The sequence below is a fragment of the Drosophila eugracilis genome, unplaced genomic scaffold (genome assembly GCF_018153835.1).
Source record: "Drosophila eugracilis isolate 14026-0451.02 unplaced genomic scaffold, ASM1815383v1 contig_2154, whole genome shotgun sequence".
In the NCBI taxonomy this organism is placed as follows: domain Eukaryota; kingdom Metazoa; phylum Arthropoda; class Insecta; order Diptera; family Drosophilidae; genus Drosophila; species Drosophila eugracilis.
In genome coordinates this window covers 239,945-261,276 of record NW_024573038.1, presented here as the reverse complement: position 1 = coordinate 261,276, position 21,332 = coordinate 239,945, and the positions used below count along the sequence as shown (strand labels likewise).

At 41.4% G+C, this 21,332-nt stretch overlaps 2 protein-coding genes across 6 annotated transcripts; both read left to right on the top strand.

The window, feature by feature from the left end:
- Positions 1-84: 84 nt before the first annotated feature.
- LOC108116759 (cationic amino acid transporter 3) lies at positions 85-13,041 on the top strand. 5 transcript variants are annotated; one of them, XM_017228785.2, is made up of 3 exons: positions 85-312; positions 10,543-11,673; positions 11,735-13,041. In XM_017228785.2, the coding sequence occupies exons 2-3, from the start codon at positions 10,545-10,547 to the stop codon at positions 12,424-12,426; spliced, it is 1,821 nt and encodes a 606-aa protein (XP_017084274.1). In that variant the 5' UTR covers positions 85-312; positions 10,543-10,544; the 3' UTR covers positions 12,427-13,041. The 5 variants fall into 5 exon arrangements, with proteins under 5 accessions (XP_017084274.1, XP_017084273.1, XP_017084269.1 ...); XM_017228784.2 differs by lacking the exon at positions 85-312 and adding an exon at positions 4,671-4,739; XM_017228780.2 differs by lacking the exon at positions 85-312 and adding an exon at positions 4,677-4,940.
- Positions 13,042-19,465: 6,424 nt separating this feature from the next.
- Positions 19,466-20,572, top strand: LOC108116738. The gene is made up of 2 exons (XM_017228756.2): positions 19,466-19,573; positions 19,725-20,572. Exons 1-2 carry the CDS (start codon positions 19,571-19,573, stop codon positions 20,388-20,390), a joined length of 669 nt encoding a protein of 222 aa, XP_017084245.1. The 5' UTR covers positions 19,466-19,570; the 3' UTR covers positions 20,391-20,572.
- Positions 20,573-21,332: the final 760 nt, after the last annotated feature.

Below are 21,332 nucleotides of genomic sequence, written 5' to 3'. Positions count from 1 at the left end.
TGCTTAATAATTGTGAAGGTGAGCGTAGCATCATTATGGACGTTGCGCGGCTGTCAAGCCCTCTCATAGCAAATTGCTTGGTCGATGGTTCTCAGTACCTCTCCATGTGAGCTTGCCGGGCTTTTGTCTATAGCTCGCTTGAGTTGATCGTCAGCGCTTGTCGCAATCGGTCGGGTTTTGTTTCGATTAGATCCACAGGTGTTTTCGCTGGCACGGTTGGCTGGAATAAAATTAACCTCGCTTTGGTGTGTGAATTTTGAAGAATCTACACGGAGAGATCACTGTTTTGCCGGGGACTGACGAGAAGTAGAGGTACTGCTTTGCGATACACAAATTGCTTGGGATCATAGAAGCTGGTTTACACTAGTATCAAACTAGTTAGACCTCATCCAATCCGCCACAAAAATCCATTAATTTATTAAATGTTAAACAATTGATTGAAGAGTTATAGACTTTCATAAAGTTATACCAATACCAATAATACCAATCTTACCAAATATTTTCGGCAGTGTGTGTTTTTGCCACATTTCATTTTCAGCCATCTTAACATATATAATAATTACTTAAGAAGTCATAAAAAACTTTAAAATGTAGAGTTGATACCGAAGAGTAGTTTTTATATTTGTACATGTTAGCTAACTGACAATGAAATAACAAAATTATCTTAATTACAAAACGAAAACTTATTTGGAGAAGTAATTTATACATTTCACGTAAAATTGGTTACAAAGAGTAATGTACAGATAGTTTCACTGTCTGTGCCTTTGTTATTATTATTTAACTTATTTCTGAAAAATATAAGCAATTATATGTTATACATACTATATTAATTTTATTTAAAAAATATTGTACTGTCGACAGTTAAAACAAGAAGAAACGGTATAGTCGAGTGCCCCGACCATATGATACCCGTTACTGTTTTATACAATTTTAAAATGTTGTTGTCAGATAAAGCTTGTTTACTAACTGATTGCAACTTCACTGTGCCTGTGAGGCCTCATAACAAACATTTGTTAATAAATAGGAAAATATTGTTCGATTTAAAAAATCTTTAATAAATCGATAGATTTTGACAAAAATTTGTTATGCAAGGTCAAACGAAGACATACACTATTATATTATGGACGTCACCGTTTTCCGCGGTTTGTGCGCGTTAGAGTGGACGTGGCCGGATGAAAACTCGTGTTGCAGTGGTATCTCTAAAATACGTATTCTAATGTACAACTTTTTAGCTCTTATAGTTCCCGAGATTTTCACATTTTCGGTTTCCCGGGTTTTGTGGGCGTTAGATACCAAACTTTCTATCTCTTGTAGTTACTGTTATAGTTGCTTTTCTACGAAATGCGAAAACCGTCTTTCGAGCTTGGTGGCCGATTATGGTACCACCGTAAGATGCGCTGGCATCTCAAGATTATAGATACTTAATTTAAACTTTCTAGCTCTCATAGTTCCCAAGATTTCAGCGATCTTAGTTTTCCGTGATTTGTGGGCGTTAGAGTGGGCTGAAGAGAGTGCTAGAGTTAGAGTGCTGAAATCAACTTGCGCTGAGTGGGGACATCAAGAATCTTCGTGCTTAATCTCAACTTTGTATCTCTTATAGAGATCGACTTCTCTATTGATCCTGATCAAGAATCTATATACTTTATAGGGTCGGAAACGCTTCCTTCTATCTTTTACATAATTTTTAACGAATAAAGTATACCCTTTTACTGTACGAGTAACAGGTATAAAAAGTGCAACAACGTATGTTTCATCAAATAAGCTTAATATTATAATTAGCATTCAGAAGTTATGGTCTTAGGGTTTGTAGGTCTGTTGTTAAATATTTTACGATAATAGGATTCACTTTTCAGAAAAGGTAATTTTGGCAGGCGACAGAATATTAGGATTATAAATTCTTTCTATCTACGCTTTAAAAAACATTTTAACCCTTTGTATACAGTATTTATCACATAATGTTTTGGGTATAGGAAGTTAACCTTGAGAGGTCAGTTCATCTAAGGCATATTGACTCCCGCAACCAATAAGCGCGTCCAGTTAAGCATCATTTAGACAGCTCAGACTACCTCGTTAATTACTGACTAGCCCAGCGTCATGCCTGCTTACATTAATTAACCGGTACAAACGTATAAATTTGAGCAATATAAAGACGTTTCCGCATCGCACCCCACAAAAACAGCAAAAATTAAAAAACGTTTGTGATTATTAAATGTTGAAGTGGAATGAATCAGATAATAAATATCACTGAAGTGTATGTGGTATGTACATAAGCTTGTCTGTATGGAAATTCGCTGTAATTTAAGGCCAAATGCGATGAAGGAAGTTGATGGAGTAAAGAATCGGGGCCTGCTCTACTTCCATTGTAATGGTATTGCATTCTAGGAAGAATTACTTGGCTAATTTATTCAAAGTTGTCTAGGAATAACTAACCGAAATGTAGGCGTAATAATAAATTATGCGCAAAAAGCCTCTAAAGTGTGTTCTCTAGTTTCACTGTGCTGTTGGTAAAATGATTAAGTGGCGGCGGAAGGGGAAGAGACTTTAATGCTGAAAAGTTTTCTGCGGCTAATCACTTGTTAAGTTTGTTCTCATGGCATGTTCTCCTGGGACGGAACCCTAGATATACTTTCCTTCATAGACAACCCATTGATTAGTTGGCGTCGGCAAAGTATTGCTGAAATGGCTTGGATTGACTTGTAAATACCAATCTTTGTTTAAAATATGATGTTTGCAGGCATACTTCAAAGACAATGAACTAAAGAGATAGATAATCAAACAAAAACAAATGCATAGAAATCACGTTTGAAGCCACAGAGAAATAACACAGCTGGAATAAGCATAAATATAATAGATTTCCCCAAAAGTAAAGAGACAAAATATCAAGTTATTTTTTTTATCAAATCGGTTGGGGTTATGTGCATTGGCAGATGTTTCGTTTTGTGACTGCCTTAAGTGATGAAAAGTAAAAAAAATTAGGTATGAATGTGAAGGAACAGACTCGTACCAAATTCCTCGTTTATATAATTGGCCGTGGTTACATATGTATAAAAACCACATTCTATAATTAAGGGGTTTTCCCGGGCTTTAGCATTACCCCGCGCTCCATCGAAAACAGGTTAAGGCTGTCACGTGCAGGGGCATACTGTATTCACCGAAGTCTGGGTGAAAAACTAGCGCACTTCTGCCTCGACAATAAGATACCGGTTACTTTGATCACCAATTTGAAAGCAAAAAGTTATGTAGGAAAATACGAAAATATTTCGATAAAAAAGTAACAATTAAGTATGCAGAAAAGCGGGGCTAAACCAAATGGACTAGTGATTCTGAATGAGATTGTACTGCAATTATACTTTATAGGGTCGGAACTTTTTCTTCTAGCAGTTAAAAACTTTCAAAGAGTACAAAATACCACTTCATTCAGCAAGTAACGTTTATAAAAACTCTCCCCATGAGGGGAGTTGTTGCGGGTTAGTCTTTCATGCGGCTGACGCCCGCCGATTTCCATTCGCCATATTTTAAATTAGCAATTCAACATTTATAATTAAAAGTTGTGCAAACATTTTGAGGTATTTATTGCATAATTGCTTTTAAAACACAGCAAAAAAAAAAAGAATTTACCGACATTAATCGGTAAGTTTTTTGTTAAATCCTTGATTTTATATAATTAATTAATGTGTGTAGGTAGGATTCGCAAATCGGGGTGGGGAAATGGGATTATTATTTTCATTTGAAATGGCCGGAAGTCATTCGCGTCTGTTGTTATGTCGTGTTTGAGAAATGGTAGAGGAATTCTCGTTGCTGGTTATTATCATAGCGAGAAGCAACTAGAATGAATAATTTGTATTTGTTTCTAAAATTATCGCGGCCAAAGACAAATAAAAAGGGTCTTGCCGATGAAACTCTAATTCAATTATGAAGCAATATAAGAAACCGAATTCAATTTTCACTGAACATTTGTTAATCAATTTAATCGTTTAGCAATATTTAAAATTAAACCAGAAATGTATGGGCTCGCTGTGAGCTCGAGGGACACATCCCACCAAAATAAACTCTTTGCTAATGGAGGTTCGCGCCTTCCGTTTTAAACGTTTACGCCTGGATGCTTATCATTTTGAGTGAAATTTTAGATTTTCACCCTCTAATCTTTGTGGATGGCAGAACAAGTAGTGACGAATATGTGACAAAATAATAAAAGCCCTTTCTGGAGGTCCGATCACAAAGGCTAATACACCAATAAGAAGGTATCGCTAAACCTAATTGTTCTTTGCTAAAATGGGTAATAATATACAATTATAAAGAATATTCATAAAATCGCAGTGCAAAGATTATAATTAGGCAGTTCAAATGTAAAACATTTTAACCATGTCATATTTATTCATTTGTCTAATTATTCCTAAATTTGTATTTTCTGTTTTATTCCAAAACTGGAGAGCGGTGATGATGGTGACTGTGCCAGTATTTTTTTAAGTTGTTTTTTTTAAGAAAAAGATTTGAAGTAGTATTTAAAAAAAACTAATGTAAAGAGATGTAATGTGATAAATCGAATTGACTCCTACTGTATAGTCCCGTTTCTTTCTTTGTGAATCTTCAGCTCCCTCATTATCAGATTCCCTTTTCCCTTTCGCCTTGTCGTACTTGCTAACACGCTGAGATTTTCGACTGCAGTTTGTTTTGTGCCGCATTTAGCTTAATACAAGTCGGGAGAAAAGCGCGCGGGTTGAGAGAGTTGAATTAATAAGGTATTTTTATTCTTCTGCTTTTATCGCAGGCAGTAAGTATAATATAAAAGCGCAATTGATTTACGGAAAGTACTTCGAATAAAGTGTCGTTTGACTGTCAATTGCTCCAATCTCAATACGGGCTACTTTTCAATCTCGCAAAAGTTACATACTCGTACATACCTTATAAAGCCGAAACCCAGAAAGTTTTCTTAAACTAAGGTAATTCCGGTTTTGGAGAGTTGACCCTTATTCCATTATTCTTAATTTTGATTGCTACTTGGACTTTCTTTATGTCTCTGTGTTCCGCAAAGTTTTCGGCGTTAATGACATCATTGTAATACGCTAATTAAAGGGGAATATATTTTTCAATAGTACTTTTAAAACTCTAAAAAATATATATTTTTTTAATTTTAAAATATTTTGTAACTTCTTGGATCTAGACAGACAGTAAAAATGTGTATTTAAAAAATATATATTACTTAATTTTGATACCTGTTGCTATTACGGTAGATGGAATAACGACGGCAAATGGTTCAATGTATTGACAAGGGTGTTCCATTGTCTACCTTAAAAGTATGATTTTTTTATTGGCACAACTAGCTTTGTTTAGTTTCCGGAACTAAAAAGCGATATGATTTGGTTATTACTATGGTAGGGGCTAGTTATTGCTGTCGCTGGATTGAGGCAAGGTCACTAGCAATGACTTCACTCTAAAAGTGGCTCAGTAGAGCTGTGATGATTTACGGATCCCTCGTATCGCTGATTAGTAATGATAATTAAAACGTTAAGCGCCACTTGGCAACGGCTGTGAAAACTGAAGTTTATTAACGGAACTGATAAAACAATGCGGTTAGGAGTGATTGGGTCTTGTCCCCGAAATCATAGATCCCATCAATAGTTTCAACAATCTAACCTTGCCTTAAAATTCATTGTAATATATTTATATAAAGTCTAATAATTTCAAAGAGCCGTATCTGGTGGTGATAGCGAGTATTAGTGCGATAAGTGTGATGGGATATAAGCCTTTGTGTGTACTTAGAAGGCTGTGATTCATTCTTAAAACTCTTCATTCACTTAATTCCATTTGACTTGCTTTCTAGCGCCCCCGTATAAGCCGCAATTTCCATTCTTGTAGTTATTTCGCCCTGCAATTGCAGTTGCCCCCGCGAATGTCAAGTCAACTGAAGGCCCCTTTCCCCTTAGCTCAACAGACCACTAAAAAGGCAGCAGCATGCGGTGCTTCAAAGTCACAAACAATTTGTAAGCAACACTGAGCACTCAACAAGCCGCATTAAAACGGAGCCCATTGTTATAGGCAGGTAGGCTTCCCCACCAGTCGAGCTCCCTCTTTGGCTAATGAAAACTCGCCAAAATATGAAGTATGCAAAAAGTTCTTCCCCAGGCACCTTGAAACTTTTTGAAACAGCATAAAAATTTGGCGAGTTCACTGACTTTGGAGTAATTAAGCTCCTCCTTGGGGTTGAGAGTAGCCAGGTGGTTGGCTACGACAATCTTGGTAATAGGAGATGTACATGCAACCAGAAACCTTAACAAAAACATAACTTCGAATAATATCGAACTATGGTGATAAGACGCATAAAAGCCCAATCAATCAAACTCAAGTTAACTGTCTACATATTTCTCATTCATAACTGTCAATACAGAGTGTTGATAATGGGAAACCAATTTTGCCTTAGTGTTCAGTTCAGCCTTTTTTTATTTGCTTAAAAGTGAGCAATTTATTAAATGTCTATCAAAATGGAGCGCTAATGGCGGGAGATTAGTCTGGGGGAAGGGCTCTATTCCCGCATTAATGACTTTCGCTGGGTTCTTCTACAGTCCGAACACGCCCTAAGGAATTGATAGGCACCCACGCTAGATAATGCTGAGATAGAGGCAGCAGAACATGGCAGCTCGCGGCCAAGTGGGACAAATACAACATGGGCATTACTTATTTGAGTGCAGTTATCTCTTATCGCAGGTCTTGTCAAATGAATGAGGGCCTACTTTAATTGCATCAGATATTAGGCGAATGAAATTATATGGCCCCGCCGAAACGCCAGAGGCCGACTTTGACTCTTCAAGCCTCTTGGAGTTTCGCAGTCCCGAAAATTCTCTAGCGATTAATCTGCCAAGATCTTGCCACCGGGGATGATAACGTACATATGTGGGATTATACAATTTGACTAATTTTTATGATCCGTCTGGGGAGCGCTATAAACATGCTACGATCCCAACAAGCGCAAAGGAAAGATGAAATAAAATTGAGAAGATATTTACAATCCTTTCTGCTAATTGTAGGCCATAAAGTGGTGAAAAGGAAGTGTTTATGGAGTTTTCTTTTTCAACGAGCCAGCCAAGTGGTTTGAGAAGTGAGCTAGTAAGGGCAGGTCGCCAGTCTAAACGCAATCGTATCAGGGTCGTAAATGCTAGACCCCAGTTGGGGGGTCATAAATTAAAGAGCAAATATACTTTGCGTATCATAAAGCGATTGTGCATTCCACAATCCCAATGATATCGGCTGACAGCTGCTTCATAACGGACACGGAGTGGTGCCCTCGTGGTGACGATGGCTCGAGTGCCCAAGTCCACGACACAGACAAAGAGGTCTGGTGAAGGTGTGAAAATATCTAGCCACAGTCAATGGACAGTTCACATATTTGCAGGCAATTCAATCGAATTAGCGATCAATTACTCCATAACTGACCATCATTTAGCGGGCAGCTGTGACGTCACAACACGACCATCTGACGTCAAAATGTTTCGCCGGGAAGTGAGAAGAGTGGTACTGACAACAGCGAACAGAGAGGCTGTGATTTCGCAGTTCAATTTATTCTCGCCCACCCCTTATCGAATTGCATTGGCACACATGTAATCGCAGTTTCGAGATTGGTATCCATGTCTTGCTGGGGATTCAGTTTAAAAAAAAGTAGGCCTACTGTTGGACTGTGAACTCAAACGAGATTTGAGATGTTTGCAGCTCCGTGATTTGTTTTTCGAGTTTGACTGGCCCGCATCTCCCACCTCTGCCCCCTTAAGAGCCGGTCTCGTTTGTTTTTCAGCCCACACTTTGCAGTCAAGAAGTATAAGTATTATATTTCAAGTAAGTATTGTCAAGTCATTGGTCATGGGGCTTCAGTCGCAGCTTGGAATTTTAAATTGGTTGGTAAAAGCCCCCTCAAGCTTGATAAATTTGTTTTGATTTCCGAGTCGCACTAGCCTAAAGAGCGGTCTAGACCAAGTCGAGGTGTGGAAAATAACCGGGCTGCGTGTGCAAAGCTGTTTCCTAAACCCGAAGAGTGTTTCTCTATCGCGAAGGCAGCCCAACTGAGAGCACGAACAGATCAGGTGCCATGTGTTTCCAGAACACATGAGTGACTTTCCAGCTGTGAGCTGCAGGCAGGGGGATGGCTATCCAACTGGGTCAAGGTCGATTTATAGGCGATCATGTCGACCATTGCCGCGAGCGTTCAGTGTCTTGCATTCTAGCTAGGCATTTAGTTTACGCCGAGTTCGCGGACAAAAGTCATGGCTAACGGTGGCAAAGCTAGCTCGACTCGCATTTTTTGGCGTACAAGTGTGCTTAAGGCCCGCGGCGGCTTTCAGAGGGGCGGGAGGGGCTGCGTCTGCCTGTAGAACAGACCGCAAATAAATGTGGGCCCGAACCGTTCGACAATGGCTAATCAAATGGCACGAGCGTCGGTCAAAAATAGCTTATCGGGGTGACGTCAGGCCGGTAAGGCAGTTGCAGCTGCTAATACCCACTATCAGGTGCCATATTTATGTAATTTGGAGTTGTTGGCCGAGTTCAACATACGGCTTCAAGTCCGAGTCGCCGAGTCTCGGTCGACCCCATCGCATCGATATATAAATGCGAAAATGCCCTCGGACGCAAATCGGATTGAACCGGAAACCCAGGGCGCCGCTGCTTTCGTTTCGTTGGGAAAAAGTTGTTAACAATCTGGCGACGCGTCGGCCAATTCGTAAGCCAAAGCTTTAACCGATCCGCCAGCAGCACACGACGATCAGAAGCACTTTGCAGCGCGCCGCGCGCGGTAACTTGATCGGCAGTTATTTTCGTCAGCTTTTTGAAAGTTTTTAGCGAGGCCGAAGTGAAACGGTGCGCATTTGATTCAAGTCCGCGGGAATATAAAGAGGGAAAAGTATGTGTCTTTCAGGATTTGACAGGACTCAATCCTCACAATAAATATGGGACGAGGGACTATTTGTTTTGACGTGTGAAAAAAACAGGCTCAGTATCTGGCGATTCGGCCTTAGATTTGTTATCTTCATGGCAAATCCCCAATCCGTCTGAAAGTAAAGAGAATGATCGTAAACTTAATGGCGCGATAATAAAATTGTGTAATTTATAATTGCAACGCAGCCAACGTGACCTTATATCAAAATAAAGAACGTGAATTATAAAAATGAAAATAAAATTGACACGCAGTCATGGCATGTACAAGGAATAGTTTTAGGCTGTTCCTATTTAGGAAGATTAGTGTATTGCATAGAGAAAGATTTTCTGGCCGTTCGGCCTAACTGCCTTGATATTTCAAACTGAGCGTACTGGTTCAAGTGGACCCTCTCACAGACTAATTGATATTTATATTTCGCGACTGGAGCTCAGAGATACACACTTGTTTCTACAGTTTTTACCTGTCAGCCTTAGATCGATAGATAAGGCAGAAGAAACAGGTTTAGCGATATCAGTGCTAGTTTTCACTATAAACTTGTAACCAATCCATTGGTTTTGTGGGTACTTACGCCTTTTAATTGGCAACACCGAAAGCTTATCACCAATTCGCAGAACAAAGGAGGTCGACTTTCGCTTGGCACCCTTGAAATCTAGACAATCCTATCTCCACGACAAGTGGTCCTCGCTTTTACACCGATTTCGTGAGTTAAACTGCCTTTTCTTCATTGAACCGTGCACGATAAGATAATACCTGGCGCGTGCTTCTCTAGCTCCTAAGGCGGCTTATCGCCCGATGGGGGTTGGGTAAAGCCGACTAATGTGAAAAAAGTTATAGAATGCTTAGCTGATTAGGCCGATTAGTACGACAATGCTGTAAATATTATTATTTCTATGGCTCGGTTTTCCGATCCGAGTTACCAACTGGCAAACCACAAAAACTAGAAATTATCGTTATTGCTAAATTTAATTATAAACCCCATAAATAGGTGGGGTACGTGCGCAACAAGTTCATTTTTAATTATTTATAAATTATGATTATACTATCCGTTGAAGACTCAGTCATGCATTTTTGAATTGAGCTATTCAACAATTTTTCAGTGATATTCTACTGCTATGAAATAACGATTTTGCTAAAATTAAATTTGCTTTAATTAAAAAAAAATGGATATATGAATGAAGTATCAGAATGAGTGTTTCCATGTAATGCTTGTACGTAAGCACATTGACGAGCAAGCATGAAAAGTAAGAAAAATGTCAGCGACAGTCGCAGAACTTTATTTATCGAGAATTACTTATCTGAACACGAGTTATTGCACTTTGGCAGGACCAGTTTAGAGAAACGAATTCCTCCCTCCAATTAAAGCAAAGCCGAACAGAATATAGATTATGCAACACTTTTAATTGAGATTTTAAATCCTTTTAAGATTTTCCCGGTTTGTTTAACTTTGGTACAAAAGAAATTTTAATAAACAATGACAATAGTTAGCTACTTATCTTGGTTGAGATTACTTTTGGAATATGCTTTGAGTGCTCAACATGCTTTAAAATGCAATAGTTGAGATAAGATATTCAAGTCATTGCTGACAAGGTTGACCGATCTCTTCCACATACGTTTCTTTCCAGCCATGACCAATCTATGGAAGGCATTGACACGTCGCAAGACGGAGGACGTAAACGAAGGGGAGTCTCAGCTGGCGCGAGTCCTGAACCTCTTTGATCTAACGGCACTGGGAGTGGGCAGTACTCTTGGACTAGGCGTCTATGTTCTGGCCGGCCAGGTTGCCTATAACATTGCTGGACCAGCGGTAACCATTTCCTTCCTGATTGCGGCCATCGCGTCTGCGTTCGCTGGCATCTGCTATGCGGAGTTTGCCGCTCGTGTGCCGAAGGCGGGAAGTGCTTATGTATACAGTTACGTAACCATTGGAGAATTCGTGGCCTTCACCATAGGATGGAACCTGATTCTTGAGTATGTGATTGGCACGGCTTCAGTGGCGCGCGGTCTTAGCGGCTACTTCGACTCACTGATCGACAATAACATGTCGAAGGCACTGAACGAATCTATGCACATCGACGTGGATTTCCTGGGCGACTATCCGGATTTCCTGTCCTTCGGCATGGTGCTGTTGCTGGCGGCTATTTTGGCCTTTGGCGCCAAGGAGTCCAGCTTTCTGAACAACATCTTCACCACTGTCAACTTAGTAACGATTGCCATTGTCCTTGTGGCCGGAGGCATGAATGCCAACGCCGACAACTGGCGCATCCCGGAAACGGAGGTTCCCGAGGGTTTCGGCACTGGTGGCTTCATGCCATTTGGTATTGCCGGAGTAATGGCTGGAGCGGCCAAGTGCTTCTATGGTTTTGTGGGATTTGACTGCATTGCCACCACAGGTGAAGAGGCCATTAATCCGAAACGGAATATTCCGCTCTCAATCGTGGTCTCACTGATCATTATCTTCCTGTCCTACTTTGGCGTGTCAACGGTGCTGACAATGATGCTACCCTACTATCTGCAGGACAAGGACGCTCCCTTTCCACACGCCTTCGATGCCGTTGAATGGTACACCATTAAATGGATTGTTACTATTGGAGCAGTGTTCGCGCTCTGCACCAGTTTGTTGGGCGCCATGTTCCCACTGCCCCGAATCCTTTACGCTATGGGAAAGGATGGCATCCTGTTCAAAAAATTGTCCACGGTCCACAGCTACACAAAGACCCCACTTCTGGCCACAATTGTATCCGGCATTTTTGCATGTAAGTTGGCTGCTTGCGGAATAACCTCCTTCAGTTGATATAACTTCCTAATCTTACGTAGCAATTATGGCCCTCCTCTTCAACTTGGACCAGCTGGTGGACATGATGTCCATCGGTACACTGCTCGCTTACACCATCGTGGCCATTTGCGTGCTTGTGCTGCGCTACCAGGACGAGGAGATGACCAAGCTGGTGTCTGTAAAGGCTCCCAACGTGTTCAAGCAATTCGTTAATGGTAACTCCTTTCGGGAGCCCAACTCTATGACCTCGGCCATCACCAAAGTGGGCATCGTGGTGTTTGCCATCTTCTGCCTAGTGTGGTGCTCGTTCCAGAAGGTGTTCGACCTAGATAGCACTGGCGGGATCGTAGCCCTTAGCGTGGTAGGCTTTGTACTGATCCTAATCTGCGTGGTGATCGGCATGCAGCCGGTATCGACCATCGAGCTCACATTCAAGGTGCCACTGGTGCCGTTTGTTCCCTGCCTTAGTGTCTTTGCGAATCTGTACTTGATGTTCCAGCTGGACCTGAACACCTGGATTCGCTTCCTCATCTGGATAGTGATCGGCTACGTGATCTACTTTTGTTACGGCATGCGCAATTCTACGCAGATAGCCAGGTCTCGCAACAATGCTGAGGGGGTTGCCAATGCGATGCAGAACCAGGGTCAGCACGAGAACCCTGCCTTCGAACCGGACTTCAAGGTAGACAACGGCCGTCAGCCACCACCTTATGAGTTCTCCGAGAAGTTGTAAGGGCCAACAGCATTTTAGCCAAGTATTATAACCCCATTCGTATTCCTCTTACTTGAACTTCATCCGATTTTACATCCTCCTCTGAATAGAACAACGACTCCTCTGCCTTCTTAGCTAACACGTTTATGTGAGAGAGATGAATAGATTGCGCATGGAAATTAAATGGATACCGCACTGCCTGCCCTTATTGCGGACGTGCGGATCTGTTATTTCTCTGCGCCTCAGGACTTCTAGAGAGAGCTCAGAACAGACTCTATTTTAACTTTTCACCCTTCTACCCACCATTTTACCCAACGTCGTACCGATTTTAAATCACCGCAAACGATTCAGACACAATGCCCAAATTGTTGTGATATTTGTAAATATACTATATATAGAGTAATAATGATCACATATTTGTATATTTGTCACAATTACTGTCGTTATGTAAATGCAATTGTATCATAATATTGTATGTCATCGCAGATAGGCGGGCAACCCGCACAACCGTTGTCGCACATAGTGTTTAAGCCTTTTAGCTGCTAAGCTTCCAACATTATTATGTTAATATAAGTCAAAACAGAAACGAATTTGTCCCTTTCCTGTTTATTAAAAATGCAATGATGTTCAACATAACGTGTTTGGTATTCTTAATTGAGATGTGGTTTGCACCCCACAGACAAATCCTCGAGTCCTGAGACGGGATGAGCTTTGGGACTCATAAATATTTATCCAGAAACTGCTGATGTTGGCCCGGTCCCCGAGCTTCTTCCTTACTTCCTTACTTTGGAAGGACTCAGTCCCCGAGTGAAAACTCCTGAAGTCCTTCCTAAGCGTATATCTTTCTACATTTTTGGCGACTCGGACTGGGTTTCCCGTAGAGTCCCAAGACCAGAATCCACTCTGTTTGCTAACCTGGTTAGTTCAATGGCAAAGAATTTAACCCCTGTCCCCTACCTTTGTTCTATGTCTTGTTCCACTTCTCTCTAATTTCTAAGCCTTTGGATAGCCTTCCAGAGCCGACGCGGGTCGAAAAAATCGCAGCTCAGAGCCAAAAAGCCAGACAAAAGTTGTTTGGATAATGCAGACAAACACACACAGGCATCACATATGAATAAATGGGACGGTCCGGAATAAGCCAAGAGGAGGATTGCCATCGTTGGATGGTCCACAAAGGCGTCGACTGAGAAAATAAAATTGTTTTGCCTGGATTTTCCCTTCACCCCTTCTATTTCAATCTTTTCCCAGCACTAATTTATGCACTTTAAAAGCATATCAAATGCTTACGTTGGATGGAAGGGGTCGCCGGAAAGCAAAAAAAATATTGCAAGAGAGGATTGTAATTTGACTTTTGTGTCTTTCCTGCGCACATATGCGGAAAAATGCAATTTTTCACACGCTACCATTAGAGCAATGGCGAGTATAAGCTCTCTGCACAATTTTCATTCCTAGTTCTTCCGCCCCCACTTGGCTTGTAATCAATAGAAGCTTTAAAGAAATCGCCATAACGGACCGCAAATGCGATCGCTTTAAAGGAAAGCCTAAAAGTATGCAGCTCGGCTTTACGCCAACAAGCCGGAACCTGAGTGTAAACATGGTGCATCTATCAGAGATTGGCACTTTACATGGCCGATATGAATCTGTCGGGTGAAAATGCTGTGGTACGGATGATATGTCTGTAGAAATGGCGGTATTTAATGGCCATATTCTGCTGCCTTTGCGGATGCAATTTTCGTTGTATCGATTCGATAAAACACCCATCTCACATGAGCGCTTTGGAGAATGCCACAAAATTTTTTTTGCTGCACTGGTACTCAAATAAAATTTCGGACTAAAAGTATCTGATGCAATGCAATTGGAAGGTAAAAGGTATATAAATAAACAATAAATGCCTGAAATGGGCAATACGATTAGGGGAAACAGAAAGGAGCTCCAGCCATTTTTGGCGCCCGTTGAGCGCGCTCTGCGTTTGTGGTTTCATTTGTGAGTTTTAATTAAATACGTTTAAATATTTGTTATTTCCGACAGGCAGGCAAACCAAACCAAGGGACCAGAGCAGCAACAGCAACGCAGGAGAAGTCCCCTTTGGCATCCGTCCACCTGGTAAATATTAGCGAAAAATTAGCAAAGTATTTTAAGCGCAACATGTTCGTCCTGCGGCTTTCTACAGCAATGTCCCTCAGCATCCTGTGGGAACCCATGGAAACCCAGTGGGAGTGTGCGCCGGTTAGGGACAAGGGGTCAAGAGGAATCCGGCGGATGACTGCACATCATTTGCAAAGTTTTCGGTGCGTGTGCATTTTATTTATTTATAAATAATGCATAATTAATTTAAAATGCGTGCGTAAAATTGTTGTTAAGTGCTTAATCCTGTAAAGTGTTACAGCAAGCGAGTCGTGACATAGAGGATTGGCCTCTACAGCCGACCGGATATTGAGTTGCATGCATGCATTTTTCATAAGCCTGTCACGAAATTGGGCGATTTGGGAGTGCTAGATGAGAAAGCACTAAAGGCTTGCAATTATTTATTTGTTTTTAATTATATAGGCTATTTGAAAGCCCTTCAGATTGTTCTTTTATTTCAAATACATTCCGAACCTTGAAACCATTTTATTTTTTTTCTCATTCGAATGGTTTGTTCCTCCTCTCTGGCACTCTGCAGACCAATTAACAGAAATTTCAATTTGCAAAATAGAATGAAAACCGAAATTGCTAATGATTCTGGTTGCTCCGTCCACTGGTCGCCTTGACCGCCCACGTTCTACGCCTGTTCAATGCAATTTGAGTCCGCAATTTTGTCAAAGTCAAATAGTTGAAAATTTAACATGCGGTCACAAAATCAAATTAACTTTTATCGCGAATATATTTTACACAGCCGCAGCGCGGGCGTCATTTTTAAAAATTGAATTTTCTGTACAAACTGTTGGGCATGTGGGCATAATAAGCCGATCGCCATCAATTAAGAAAATGATCCGCGCATTATGCGAATGCGAAAGCGAAGGCCACTAGTATATAAATATGGTTTGGCACCGACTAGAGTAACAGGGCAAAATATGGTCGCGACGAGGGATTTGGGGAATTAAGCGTACATTTTCAGCATGTGCTAAGCAGGCGCGAAGGGAGAGCAGTTCAGGCCACCCTTTGTGCGGTCGTGATGATGACATTCCGGATGTTGGTAGAAATGACTGCGATGAAAGGTGCTAAAAGTCGTAGTAGTCTTTCCATTTCCATAATTTCCATCCACAAAGATCCCTGTCTATGACTAGTCTTATATTTTAAATTGACATTTTCAAGAAGCTCACACAAATTGCTTTTCACGTGTATCGCCAAAAAAGGCTTTAGTTATTAAATAAATTCACAATTTTCTCTATTTTTTTACGCACAGGTGGTATGGTAGCAGGATGAAAAAATAAACTGAAAATCGAGATCTATTCAAATGCACACACAGCACGAACACGAAGACACATGCATGCAGTTGGAGATGTGGTGAAAGCGTATTTTCATTTAGACCACACCATCGACGCATCGAGCCGTTTAACCAAATTTATAATACGCACTGTTGCACGTCTCGCACCTCTTGATTATTGCAGCCACGCCAGTCAATATCTGTACCACCAACGAGTCTATGCAATCGCATTTGGCCTTTTTTGTAAATCAAATCAGCGGTATGGAGATGGGAGACGGACAAAAAAGCAGGATGGTGGGACCGTGGAAGGACTTTGTGATTTTTGATGACAGCAATGAAATGATCAAAAGGCCATAAAATGGCCGTTTGGACTATAAGAAAAATATCGTCGACATGTGGAAAGCATAAAAACAATGCGCGCCGCATTCAGACTAAAAGGATATATAAAATTTCAAATGCAAATACGCAGCCCAAAAGCCAAGGTAAAAGGGTAAGCCTATTACAGGGACAATAATGGCGCCATTAAAGGGGTTATCAAAATGGGTTGTTAAGGAGCAGGGGAATAAATCTCATCACATATATGTAATGTCACTGCCCAGAGGATATTTAATGGAAATCAAAATTCAAAGCTTCGGCCCCAAGCACGGCACATCTCTTGAGTAATATAATGCTGGCCCAGACTGTGCCAAATCCACTCAACTGACCAAATTTGTCCGTTGCATGGCACACAGTGCGAACTCAATTTGCTCCGGAAATTGATCGTTGTGCAGTTCGTCCTCGGCTCTGTGTGTCGGCTGCCATCAATTTGAATAACAATATTCACGCCAATTAAGAAATTAATTGCCTACTTTGCTTACTGCATCTGAAGGAGACACACAAACAAGCTCCCTAACAAACCTGCGGCGGATTCCCAATGGCATCTTGGTTTTATGAGCACACTCAACACAGCCACAAAGTAGAAACGCTAATGAAATTTCGGCCCAGGCGGCTCAGTGGTGTTTGGTTCAGCTTGTTAGGAGTGCTTGTTAGGGGAGTGGTGCGCGTGTGTGGGGCAAGTTGGGCCGAGAGGTCGCCACTGCGCAACCTAAGACCGGTAGGTGGCATATTTGCAAAGCTTTTAATTTAATGACACATTATCATTGCAGTCTGCGATGTCAAAGGCAAGGAGTATGCACACATGGGCCCATTTAAGCCCTTCACTCCAGCAGATTGCCGCCTGCAACGATAAGTGAGCCCACGCACAAGCAGATAACGCGAGGAGCCGGCAAACCGACCTTCCTTTAAAATTCGTTTGAGGGTTCGAGAAGCACATTGGGTCCGTGAACCGGAATTCGGCCGACGAGTTCATTTATGATATTTCAAGTCAATTAAATATTTTTATAGCTTACTTCTGAATTTAATTGGTGAACAGTTTTGTAAGAACAGTAAAATAAACACTCAGCTAATAGCTTAATTTCAAGATTTCCTTTAATTGAAAAAAATTATTGAAATAGTTCAAGCATAACACCCGAAAACTTATCAACGCGTTAAAGCTTGAGATTCAGCTTCGCTTTAACCTAATGATTTTTAAAAGGAATCTATTATTTTTGTTGAGCTAGAAGATAAAATTCAAAAAAATTATTTCTTAATTTTTCAGCCTAATTTAGCATACAAATTAATAGAATATAAACTGATATATATTCTCGCTTAAGATGGAAAGTATTTCACACTTTTATATCCTAATTTAATTACGGTCGGTAAAGAGTCTAGGTTTGACATTAAAGCGGCCTCAGACATTGGGGCATTGTGAGTAGATGGGCGTGGCCAACATTTGAAGAAACTTTCACTTTATTCTGAATGCTTAATAGTTTATGTTTTCCTAATCTCGTTGTTTATGCGTGCGAACATGGCTAGTTTTCCTAGGAAAGTGCGTCTGATTAGGAATATATTTTATGGGACCAGAAAAACTGCAGTTTTATTTATACTCAAATGTATCAAAATTAGTTTAGTATTTTTTCTAAATGTTATAGTTTTTTGATATGACTTACTACTTCGATGCCATAACTGGATTAGATCAAAAAAGGTTTAAAAAAGGAATAAGTCAGCTCTTAATGGCGATTAAGAATATATATTAGGTTGTCAAAAAAGTCTAGCAGTATTCTCGCTAGTTGGCGCTGAAAACGCGTAGTTCTTGTTTTATTCATCGCATCAGGTCATACTATACCTTTTTGGAAAGCTCATTTCACGCGCTAAAACGTGTTTGATTGACTGTCTTTTCTTTTAAGTCGTTCGTAAGTTAAAGCGTCGCAATCATGGAGCAAAATAAAGAGAAAATGCGGCATATTTTAAAGTACTTCTACGATAAAGGCAAAAATGCATCTCAAGCCGCCAATATAATTTGTGCAGTTTATGGACCCGATACAGTTTCCATTTCCAACGCACAACGATGGTATCAACGTTTTCATTCTGGTGTAGAGGTGGTCGAAAATGCGCTACGCTCCGAGTTTCTTGCCAATAGGGAAGCGAGCTTCTATGAGAGGGGCATTATGAAGTTGGCATCCCGCTGGGAACGCGTCATCGAACAAAACGGCTCATATTTGACTTGAATCGCATTATTGTAACCAATTTTATGAACAATTGAAAATTCAATAAAAATACCGCAAGACTTTTTTGACAACCTAATATGACTTGTATGGTAAGCTTTCTCAAAATAACTTACTTTCGGTTGGGTTGACTTGTAGCCGGTCCAAGTTGGCGAAAAAATTATGAATGTGCCCCGTCGCATATATACATATACTCAATGTCTATTAAATATTCAGAAGCAACGCTTGTTGCAATAACAATATCGCTACTGCATCCATTTAATTTCATTTTAATGCAAAACATATCCGGCAAAGGGTTCTGGTCGACTGGCCAAAAGTCGTTTTATTCAGCAATCAAATGATTGGGATGCAGAGGGCAATTGGAGAGGTTCAATTAAATGCCAAAAGCCTGTTCAGTGCATTATTTTTGGACGAGTTGCATATTTTTGTAATGTTCGATTGCCGCTATCATCATTTATATTTGCCTGTTGCTTGTGTTTGCCGAGAGCCATTCGAAATAATGTGCTTTATTGCTTAGTGGCCGGACAGATGCACGTACCAGCTCATAAGAGCAGAGTTTGCCAGAACAAGAATAGCAAGCGAGCGCTCGATCATTTTTACCTCAAGAGGCTCTCAATGATTCAGGAAACAATCTTGGCGAATATGTATTCAAATTCAAGGTCAGATTTCAAGAGATTTGTCGGAGTACTATCATAAACTGGTGTAGAATTTGTGAAGAGACTGTTGGTCAACATGCCGCTGGCTGAACGCAGAGAAGTAAATCAGGAGATCCATTTGCTACTGCCTCCAACAGAGTTTTTTCCATATTAGCTTCATCATTGCTGCCACACAAATGGGCGAGACACTTCACATCGAAAACCAGATCCAAAAATAATTGTGCTTGAGTGCGTGGCCGAATGCGGATCGACAAATTCAGCGACCCAAGACCAAATCACCGTCATCGTTTAAGTGGTTTTGATGAGCCCTCGACTCGCCGGCTATGATTTCTTCTCGGCCATGTTCAACCCACCTAAGAAAATGGTAATGAAAACATTATGCCAACAGCAAAGTCATAGTCGGCTATAAAGACGCCGGCTGAACTGGAGCAAAGCATCATTGGGTTCAATACTAGCGACAAAGCAACATCTTCAGTCAGTTCGAATAGTTCGACAATCTCCGAGAGAACTATAGCCACAGAATGGTGAGTTATATTCAGACAGCTAAATATAATATCTCCGATTATCCTCAAAGACCATCTTCCACGTTTAACATATCATAGTCTTTAAATTTGGCTTTAGAATACCATGTAAGGAATACCCTTTCAATTACTCTATATCCCATCTTCTGTGCAGAAACTCCTTATCGCCCTTGCCTTATGCCTGGTAGCATTTGCCGCGGCCCAGTCTGCAGATCCAGTGGAGCCTTCCGCAGAATACCTGCCTCCTGTAGGTGAACCGGAGGCTGCACAGCTCTCCGAAAGCGGTTACAAGTACAAGACCGTGCGTCGCCTAAAGCTGCGACACCGCCGCGAGGTACCCAATCAGGAATACCTTCCACCAGTCGAGAACGCACCTAGCCAGGAGTATCTGCCTCCCGTAGATGCCGCCGTCGCCGTCGGGGACACGAAAGTGGCTGACGACGGTTACCGTTATAAGACCGTACGCAAGCTCAAGTTCCGTTCCCGTCACCGCCGCGACGTTTCCGAAATCGCGGAGCCCAGCAACGAGTACTTGCCGCCTGTGGAGGTGGAGTTGGCTCCTGAACTGAAAACCGTTCTCGGAGATGATGGTTACCGTTACAAGACCGTGCGCCGGCTTAAGCTGCGTCGCCACCGCCGTGAGGCCACCGCAGGGGAGGTTGCTGCCGATGCCGCTCCCAATGGAGAGTACCTGCCACCCGCCGAAGCTGCTGCCCCTGCTGAGGCCGAGCCAAAAGCCGCTGAAGAGGGCACCGAGTTAGCCAAGGACGGTTACCGGTACAAGACGGTGCGCCGCCTGCGATACCGCTACCGCCACTAGTATTTTGACCCGAACCTAGGCACATTGAACCAAATTGATCCTTTTAGTACTCTTGGGAAGTTAAGCCGGACAGGGATTCCTGTCTCGTCTGAATGGCTTCCCTCCTTTACCTTTATCCAATATATACGTAGACTTTCAGTTCTCCCAGCATATGGAATAATAAAATTTATTCATGAAAATCAGTTGAGACCTCTTTCCTTGCAATTCGTTAGCTTATAACCACAAAACGGGATTAAAATGGCACTTTAAATAATATCCTTACAAAAAAAACGGACTTCGCCTAGGAGCTGGCCCCAATGGGGGAAATGGAATTGAAATCAATAGCCAAGTAATGGGCGAAAGGCAAGCGGAAAAAACTTTTGGCCCTCGCCAAGAGGACCAAATTCTATTTTCAAATTAAGGGTGTTCTTTTGGAGGCACAATGAAGAGGATGAGAAAGGGGGATGGGTAGGAGCAGGAGGCAAAAAGCAGAAGGCCGGGAGCAAGAACTCCGAGTGCAACGACTTCCCGCCAGCTCCACTCGGTCGACTGGGCTGGCATCTTTTTACGGTCAACTTTTCGTAATATAATTTTGCATTTATTTGCACAAAGTTGATTTTTCCTCTGATTTCTTTGTTTTCTTTGGTTGGCTTTGCGGACTGCTGGCCAAATTACAATATTGTAGCGGTTCCAGTCGTTGCTCCTTGCACTATGTTCTAGGTTCTTGGCTCTTGGTCGAAAACCAGGAAAATGACCAAAAGCATCTGGAAAAGAGTAAATAAAACATTTTTTGTGCGCCAAACATAAAGTTAGGTAATTGAGCTCTTGACTTTTAGTAGCTAGCCCAGGCCAAAATAATTATCAAGGTGTTCAAGCTGAATATTCGATAGGAAATAGATCCCTTAAGGTTTGTCTCATACTACTGACATACTTATAAGATATGAAATCCAATATAAACAGATA